The sequence below is a fragment of the Pipra filicauda genome, unplaced genomic scaffold (genome assembly GCF_003945595.2).
Source record: "Pipra filicauda isolate LSUMZ 115617 unplaced genomic scaffold, ASM394559v2 scaffold190_size1978887_pilon, whole genome shotgun sequence".
Classification (NCBI taxonomy): Eukaryota; Metazoa; Chordata; class Aves; order Passeriformes; family Pipridae; genus Pipra; species Pipra filicauda.
In genome coordinates this window covers 1162119-1171994 of record NW_024104299.1, presented here as the reverse complement: position 1 = coordinate 1171994, position 9876 = coordinate 1162119, and the positions used below count along the sequence as shown (strand labels likewise).

Sequence of the window (9876 nt, the reverse complement as noted above, 5' to 3'; positions counted from 1 at the left end):
TCAGTCCTAGGCATACTCATGTATGGGCCAACGCAGTCACGCATGTTGGAAAGCCCCAAGACATTCCGTGAGCCAAGTATGGAACCCTCACTTGTTATGGATTTATGTTTCAGTGGTGCCTATGACTATCAATCGAGGTTTTTTTCCAATTGCTAGATACTTATTAGGCCTGTCTTAAAAAAAGATTTTAAACTCTGTATGATGTGAGATCATGCTGTAGACTCTCTTACTACTGGGTCTCACACATAGTTCTGCCTTCTGACTGGTACACACTTAAATAAAACTTGCTATATTGTTGCTACCTGCAAGATCCCCCTTCATTCAAACATAACTGACATTGGTTACTGATCCATCTGAGATCAATGGTCCTCCTTTCATTTCCTCTCCTTCTCTAGTTCATCTGGCTTCTGTCTCTTGTAGAAAACACAAGGGAATGTTCAGGAGCAGGTGTTTCCTGTTTTTAATCCTTACTGTCTAGCATGTTACTATACCAAGAGGTGTAATCTTCTGCTGGCATCCCATGGGTAACTGACAATTCAAACAGTTAGCTTTCACCCCACTTGGAGGCAAGACTATGACTTGAACTAAGAAAGCTAGTGAGTCTCAGAGTTCAGGGAACATGCAAGAAAAGTAGGTAATTCAAAGCAATGGGAGTTTGTTGTTTTTAACTTTACTGAAGTGATTAAACATGGAACAGTGAATAAATTGAAAATAATGGTATATAAATATTAATAAAAGAGAAAATATAGGTGATGGGATTCACATCAACTTAATACGAAAGAGAATCCGCAAGCTTGAAGATACAAAGATACTTCAGCGCTGACCTGTTGTTGGGGGTAGATCTTAAAAGATCGGCCACTATTAACTCTAGCAGCAGCCACGGTCCCGAATCTTTCTGCACGGATATGCCGGTAGCGCGGGCAGAGGCGCTCCCGAAGCAGCCGATCCCGCTGCAGAGCCGCGCTGGAGCCGAGAGGCTCGCACCGCTCTACGCCGGGGCAGCTCAGCCTGCGGGAGCCTCTGCTCCAGCCGCGGCCACCCGCCTGCAGCTTCTCGGGTGCGACCCGTATACATATATGCATATGTACATACATACATATACACAGGGGGTTCCCAGAGCGCCCCTCGATTGGGGCGGCCGCGGAGAAGCGGGAGGAGGGACTGGCGCCCCGGGTTGCGGTGAAGGGGCGCTCCCCCACCTGCCGCTCAGAGGGCAGGAGGGAGAGGGGGGCGGAGCGGCTCCCATCCCATCGCCTTCGGGAAGCAACCGCGGGTGGGAGCGGCCGCCGCCTCTGCCCGCGGGCTGGGGGCGATGGCGCCGTGCCCGCCCCGCGGCCACCCGGGATGAGCCGTGGGCGAGCCCGGCTGCGAGGGGGGAAGTTGAAGGCTGGGTCCCCGGCGGGTCGCTCGGCCGGCTGCGAGGGGGCGGGCGGCGCCGGGCGCCCGAGGAGGAGCCCGAGCATTCCCGCGGCGGGGACAGCCGGCGAGCGGGCGGCGGGTGGTGGGGCTTCATGGGCTGCTCACGCCAACATGGTGCTCGCCCTCAACGGCAGCCACCTCTACGGTAACCTCCGGCCCCTGGTCCTGGAGGACCCGCGGGCGCTGAGCGGCGGCAGGATGATCGCCGGCTCCTGGCCCCCGCGCAGCCTGGCCAAGCTCGGTCCGTCTTCTGTCCCGTCGGCGCTGCCCACGGCGAGCCCTCTCCCAGCCAACGACTCCCAGTGCGGAGAGCAAATCCTCAGCTACGGCAACGTGGAGAAAGTTCTCATCGGGGCCGTGCTCTGCCTCATCACCCTTCTGACCATCGCCGGCAACTGCCTGGTGGTAATCTCTGTCTGCTTCGTGAAGAAGCTGCGGCAGCCCTCCAACTATCTCATCGTCTCGCTGGCCCTGGCAGATCTCTCGGTGGCCCTGGCCGTCATGCCCTTCGTCAGCGTCACCGACCTTATCGGCGGCGAGTGGATCTTCGGGCGTCTCTTCTGCAACGTCTTCATCGCCATGGATGTCATGTGCTGCACGGCCTCCATCATGACCCTCTGCGTGATAAGTATCGACAGGTGAGAGCGCCCCGGAGCCCCGCGGCTCGCCCTGCCCTCCCGCAGCCCCGGGCACCGGGGACGGCCGTGGCGCTGGCGCGGGGACCTGCCGTGAGCGATCCCACCAGCCGTCTCCTGCCTTCTCCTCCGGGTCCCTTGGAAATGAGCCGCAGACGTGCTCAGAGCAGGGAGTGAGGCGAGTGCCAGCCCTCAGCCTCTGTTCGAAGGAGCCCGCCGGAGCAGGGTGTGCTGCCGCCCGTATCCCAGCCCAGGTGCCCGGTTATCCCTCTGGGTAACTACCCTGCTCTCACTGCAGAGCAGAGGCGTCAGAGCAAAACTGAACGTAAACTGTTAACGTTTACTGTGGCTCCATACAAGTAATGAGGCATTTGCAGCCACGTTAATATTTGAAACATATGTATTTAAACTGCTTTATACCACAGCTAGATTTGAGCTGATTATTCCACAGCTGGTGACAGTGTAACCTCGCTGGGTTCAGTGGAGTTTTACCAGACCAGAGAAGGTGCAGGAATTATAGCTTATTATGGTTTTATCTTATTCTAGGACACCACTAGAATAGCTCAATTTCAACCAACAGAACCATTTTTGACAAGTAATGTTTTATATGGAAAAATTGCTTTTAAATGTTTGCTTTTTAAAAGTTTTCACCTTCTCTCTTAAAAATCAGATTATGCTCATTGACTAAATAGCTACTTCCAAAAGATCCAGGCACTGGGGCAACAAGGAGGTGTATACAGACCACAGAAGAGGATCTTAGGTGTTCAACTGTGATGTCAGGGCCAAACCTAAGGTCTCATATTTGCCTGTGTCTGAGTTCTCCTCTGCAGAGAAGGGCTGACAGTTTCCTTTATTCCACGCAGGACCTGTTCTAAAGTAAATTGCAGCCTGTAGCTTCCCTCTTCCACAGCCTAAATTCCACACCAAGAATTTTGGTATCTCGAGGGTAACTTTTCATTACAACTCCACACAATTGGTAGAAATTGAAGAACTTCATAACCAGATTGTAGAAGCAGTTTACCAAGTCCAATATCTGACAGCAATCTTGACTCTTTACTTCAGAAAGTTTTTGGAAAGAACTCTGCATTAGGTTTCTGCAGAGAAACAGTCTTTTAAAAGTTTCCCGCAATAAATGGAGGTTGTTTCATTCCAAGGAGCATCACGAATTGTATTAATTTCAAAACTTTAATTTCTGTATAAGCATCCCCTTCTCCAATGATCTTTATTTTGCAACTTCTTTATTGAACAGTGTCTGAATGCTGCAAAGCATCTTGTAGCAATGAAATCTACATACACAGTTTGACTGAATATCAAAGGGTGGTTTTTTGTTTTGTTTGTTTGTTTTTAAATTGGTGTTGCCTTGAAATTTGCTATTTTTTAATTTAATTCCAATACTGTAAGAAAATATGAGTAGGCTTATCTGCCTTCCCGATATTATTCTCTGTTTTTCTGTACTACCTATTTCTAAGACTGATGATTTCATTTTTCCACTCTCTCCCCATAAAGTATTCCCATTCTTTGATTGTTCTTGATGTTCATGTCTGAGCTCTCCACCTCCATTTCAACCTTTTGAAGGCAGGTTAACATATTTAAGCTTTCTTACTGAAGTAGGGATGTGTGACTGATTCTCACTGTAGAACTGTGTTTTCTTAGTTTAACGTTTGAGGTCACTGCTGTTTGATTAACAGGGGCTTTGACTGAACAGGTCACAGTCGTGATTGCGTCTTTTGCTGTCTTCTTATTATTCTCCCTCCACTCCCCTCTTCCCGGAAAATACTAGAGAGATATATCTCTGTATTTAGAACCTGTTGTGAATGACTGATTTTCAACAGCAAGTGCTGATTTAAACTAGAATTATTTTCCTCTCGTCTTTGTATTCCCAATTCTATCATTAAGTGTTTGTTGAACATGATCTATTTACAATTCATTTTACTGTTGTCTACTCCCTTCTTGAAACTAAAATTCTGTGAATTATGATGCTTTAACCTCTCTCACCCAAATCCATTATATAGATAAGATAGGTGATATCATAAGTAAAAGGAGACAAGCCAGCAATTCATTAGCAAAATGTCTCTACTACCCAACAATAAAAGAAATTTCCATGATTTCTAATCCTATTTAAAAATAAATAAACTTATACTGGTGTGGCACTGCTCAGTCAGGGCTAAGATTAGTTTGAGATGAACTAATCTTTGAATAGTGAAGACGTACAAAATATGCAAGCCAGGGAGAAATTAAGAAAATTAAATGTGAATGATGAAATGTTGCCAGTGTAGCACTAATTTAAATTTAATTTTAATTAATAAAGCTATCCTACCGGCAATTGTTCTTACATGTATGTAGTTAGGAAATCCTCGAATGATCAGTGAGGGAAATTTATCTCTGAAAAATCACATACCTCCAGATTAAGCAGTGTATTTGGTATTGGAGCTGCAAATCACAACGTATATAGTGCATTAGAGGGTCAGATTTTCACAAGGTCCATTTTTCCATGGTTTTGATGGAAACACTTGCATGTTTTCTGTTATGTAGGAGAAGAAGATCATCAGTGATACAGCCCTTATTAGCCTTTCTATCTCAGTGCAAAGAATACAATATCCAGAAGCCAGAAAAGAGGGAATTAAATTAATTCATTTTCCTTCAATCTGGCACTACCTTCAGAGCCATTTAGATGAACTTTGTAGCACAATTAAGTATCCTGGGATGATGTGGGAGATATTTTAAGGGAAAAGGTTAAAATAGGACAAAGAGGAATAGGAACATTTTTGAGGAATAATTATGAATGGCACTGTCACCTGGCTCTTTAGGACACTTTAGGAAACCTTTGTTGGGATCCACCTTCCTGAAGAGAAAGATGAGGTTATTGCAGACAGGAAATAAGTTGACCATTTTAAAATTTAATTATTAAATATTTGGGTTCTTTCTGAAGCAGATATAAGAATCAGGTAAATAGCTGACAGAATATTACTATTGAATTAACCTTAAAAAAAAAGAATTTGTTACAAACTGCTAAGCAAGAAGAGGTAATACCTTTTATTAAACAAACAATTAGGTCAGTAAAAGAGAAGCTTTGAGGAGCTTCCAAACAGGATGAGTAAATTGAAAAGACTTTTTGATTTGTTTCCCTTGCACAAATATGTACTACTCAGCTTATGCCACTGAGAGCCCTGAAATGCCAGCAGCTGGCAGGCCTATTGCTCACAGGGATGTTTTGATGCACAGCCCTTAGTGGCAGATGTGTTTTTTAGCTGAATCTATCAGTTGGAAAGCTCTGAAAGATGCAGATTAGCCTGGAATCTACCAATGGGCTGCTTTCATTCTGTTGGAAAGCCTTTTATTTCTTTACTAATTAGACAAATCAAGCACTTATTATACTGTTTAAATTGTTTCTCGTCTAAGTTGTGTAAATGTTAGGGGTGCAAAGCAGAAGTTAGTGTGCTATTATTGGGATCTCTAACTTTGTGCAGGGTGCACATGGAAGAAGCTTGGTTGAAAAGGTCTAAATTTGTGGAGATTCAAGATTTGGACTATTATGCGTTTTTTTAGGTCATATCTTCCTTTTTGTTTCACAACATGAAAACCTTCACAGATCTTTATCAGAGTGACCTCTGAAGAACACGTTACTTTTTAGGCATCTCTGTCTTATTTAAGCCCCCACTTTGGAAGAAGGCTATCTGCTTACAGGCAGGTCTGTCAGAACTAAAATATATATGACGGAGAGAAAAGACTTTCTCCCTTTTCAGATTTCGTGAGGATTAAACAGGCAAGACAGCTTGATACTCAGACAGTCAATACATTACCTTTGCTATTCCTGCCATCCATGATATGAGGAGTAGCTCTGTAGAAAGGTAGGAGCTACAAAGATTTTGGCAGCAGAATTGGGTCTCAGTGAACAGTAGTCTCCTTTAAGCCTTTCTTATTAGTGTGCATTTTGTTTTGTTTTTTTGCCCTTAAAGCTCCACTTTTCTGATTCTGAATTAAATAAATTATATCATATTTAGATTCCTTTACATTCTTTATGTTTAAGAATGAGCAGACATTAGGAGTAAATTATGAGGGATGGATACAAACCACATCCTAGTGGGGGGATGAACAAATAAAGGGAATTAATTTTATTAGAACTGGTGGTGTTTGCATGCTGATTCATCATGTTGTTCTGACCCAAGATAGCTACGGGAATGTTGTTTTGGAGAGTATCCACTGGATAACTGCATAAGTAGCAATTTTTAATTCAATTTAAAAATAGTTCTTTGGCTTAGAAAGTGATAAAGTAACATAACTACTCAGATACAGTTGATGAATTATAACACTTTCCCCACACCCACACAAGTAATGAAACACTTTTTGGGGAACTTTTCCAGTCTGTATCTTAGCCAACAGTTCACGAGTATTCCAGGCTTCCATTAAATTGATGAGGATTTAGAGTTTGTATGCAAGTAAGTGGGCCTTTTTGTTGATCCTGAGATTTTTATACACAAGTATCAGCTCTGTGTTTCTCCTTGTTTTGCCACACTCTGGGTATGAGTACTTATGCTTCTCCTTAGAGAACGTGTCAGTTCCTTAGAGCTCACTCACTGCTCTAGTCCTTGTTCCATGCCTGAGAACTGAGCAGGTCTCAAACTTCCTCAAAGAAAGTACTTGGAACTAAATTTAAATAAACACTCAAGTACTTTCAGTAGAATCCAGGTGTCTAAATTCTACCTACATCCAAAACTGATAATATGACCTGAAAACTGTCAGCAATTTGCTAAACTTAACAGCACCTAATAGTCCTGTGTGGTTTCCTATTCAGTATGAAACTTTTTCTGCCTTGAGTGTGGAAAAGGCTGCGGTCCGTTCTGCCGACCCTGCTCAGATCGTTCACAAAAGACATGTAGAGTATACATGTAGACTAGATATGAAAAAATTCTCAATGTAATATATTTCTGATCTAGAATAAACATAGGCACCCACCAGCAGTGCCACTCATGATATTTTGTTCAGTACATATATTTACGCAGAAGTAACTGAGAAATGAGGAAAAACCTAAAAGGAACTATAAAAAAAGCACGTGATGGAGTTACTGCAGTTAGGGTCTATATTGCAGAAGAAAGTTTGGAGATCAATAAGGCAGATAATTCCTTGCAACAGCCATTATTTCCACTTTTTAGCCTGATAAACAACAGTAATCTTTCTGAGATTGTAAGTAATTTGTCTAGCTAATGAAAGATACAGACAGCATTGATAAACTAAAGTGAAAAAGAACAGATTCGGTTTTATTCCTTTCCATGTAGTTTTTCTAATGTAGTCCACTTAAAAAATGTTCCTCAAGTTAATGTAGTTTCTTTTTGCAGAGAACTAATTGCTGAACACTTCTGCAGTCTCCATTTTACTATTTACCTTGAAAAGAGGAACAACACAAATTTTTGATCCCAAATCCACAGATGAAGTTGAATTGGAAGTTGGATGCATTAAGTAGCATAAGGCAGTGCAATGTGCATCTGTCACCCAGAACCCACTCCAAAAGAGTAAATAAAGTTGGGGCATTCTTCTGTATTATGATCCCTCTTCTTTAAGTACCTTTCTGTGACATCCTCAGGTATCTTTTCCTGTGTCACATAGGCAGCCTGAAAGACACACAGTTACTTACAGAGTAACCTGATATTAGCCACAAGTATTGTTTTATTATGTGTTTGCAGATACATAATTCTTCATGACCACGCTGCCAGACGCACAATAAGTAAGGTGGGCAGTAACAAATAAAAGATATTTTATCAAGCAGATGGACTGATTTGTGAAGACTTAACTCAGGAGTAAACTCTGGAGTTTGAACACCAAAACAAGTGGTAGTTTTGTCCTTTCGCAGTGGGAACAGGCATAAGACCTGAAGCTTGGTGGGTGTGTCTTGTGGCTGCACAGTAGAAGCTGACAAAGTTTAGGAAGCTAGAAGGTGTTACAGAACAAAAATCTGTAGATTGATTATTCTATTGCTGTTATATACTGGATGCATTTAAGTCGTGTTACTGAAGGGGAGTTACAAAGAGTGGAGATGCAAGATAAACTAGAGGTAGCAGTGAAAAGCTGACTGAAGTTGGTAACATTTCAAGATATGCATGCATGGGGAATTATAGTTCAGTTAGAAGAAGGAAATTTTAAATTAAACCACATTTACCTGAATGCCTTTTCTTTAAATTGGATGTTTCATTTCCCCCCCACATTTGAAACTATCTTCTGTTTGCTCCTACCAGGATTTAACACTGGATGAGTTTTCAGAAGTGATTTTGGGGTCTCTAATTCTTGGGGGTTCATCCAGACATTTCAAAGGATCCTGATAAGTCAGAGGTAAGGGAACATTAATTCGTGTTTTTACCAAGCAGGGCATTCTGGAGACATTTTAAAAGTGATTTTTTTTCCTGCCAAGGCCATAAAAATAGTTTTTCCATAAGTAAGGTTGGATTTGCTTCAAAATTCTAGGAAAAATACAATTCTAGAAACACTCCTCTTAGTTTTTGAAGGGAGCTTTCAAAAATATCTCCTAATATAAATCACCAAAATGCAGATGCATATCACACTGGCACGATGGTGTAGTGTAACCTGCGTATATTTGTATCAAAATATTTTTTCCTAGAGTTTTTTTCTTGAAATGGATGAGTATCATAGAATGACACATCAAAGCCTTTGTAGTTATTATACACTGTTTGAAGCAAGATTACTGTATCAGTAGTAGCATGCTCGCACAAGCTTCTGGAGGAACAGAAATTAACCAGGGAATGTTTTCACTTTCTTGGAATAATTTTCTCTGAAAATTATTTCTAAAACTCCCTGAAAATTATGTAAAGAAAATATCTTATTCCTTTAAAAGAAACACAGAATTATTTATAATATTGTTGTTGAGTTGGAAACATTTTATCAGAAATATTTGTGGCAACTTTTGAAACAGAACACCTTATTTCATCTGCAGCTGATATGTACATATGGCGCCGTCTGTCAGCTACAAACACTTCTCTCTTTTTTTCTCTCAGTATATAGCACAGATCTGGTCCATCCTCTGTGGACTAGAAAGTCTGAAGAAAGAGCTGGCCATTGTAGGTTGAACAATCATAAAGAGCTTGAGAAATAGTTGAGTTTGCCAAGGTGCAGCTGTCATACAAGAAAGACTCGGGAGCCAAATTACAAATTCTGATATCTGCATGTAGAAAGCTCAAGTATCATAAAGCAGTGAACATTGCAGTTTTGTTCTAATGGTGACTACTGTTTGTAAGGTGAGGATAATTTCTTTCACCTGGAAAGCTTACAGGTTTTAGATTTTCTTCTTGTACTGGGTAGCCAACTGTTTCTAGAGGATTGAATCATACCATGTCTCTTCCTATGTATACTGAAAAGAGAAAAAAAGCAACTGATTTTTTTTTGAGCCAACTCCTACTACAAAGTTTAAGTTTTCCTTCTCAAAAGACTCCAGTAATTAAATATGTCATAGGGAAAATTTGTTTTTATTCTGTTTGAGCTAACATAAAATTAAAGAGTGCAGCAGCTATGATTTTCTTCTTGTACCTTACTGTTTATCAAGGCTTTATACAGAAATCTAGATTATCTGATACATGTGGGTGGTTCCGTACGTATGAGCATGTCTGCAGTTCTGGTAGCGATTCACCTCTAACACTAGACAAGGGGTTTGGGTAATGTACAGATACGTATGAATTCTCCAAAAGTCCAGAACAGAGATGAGCAGGGAAATCAAGTCAGTGCTGAGTATATTCTGTCTATTTTGATCTCTGCTATCAAATTGAAGGTAGCAGAAGAGACCACTGGAGGGGGTTAACTTTATCATGGATAGCTATTTCAC

General features: G+C 41.7%; 1 protein-coding gene across 3 annotated transcripts in view; it reads left to right on the top strand.

Moving 5' to 3' along the window:
- Positions 1 to 1248: 1248 nt before the first annotated feature.
- Positions 1249 to 9876, top strand: part of HTR7 (5-hydroxytryptamine receptor 7) — a 39044-nt gene continuing 30416 nt past the window's right edge. For all 3 annotated transcript variants that reach the window (XM_027717905.2, XM_027717920.2, XM_027717913.2), the window contains exon 1: positions 1249 to 2057. In XM_027717905.2, the coding sequence (XP_027573706.2) occupies positions 1345 to 2057 (713 nt within the window). In that variant the 5' untranslated portion in view covers positions 1249 to 1344. The remainder of the gene's footprint in view (positions 2058 to 9876) is intronic.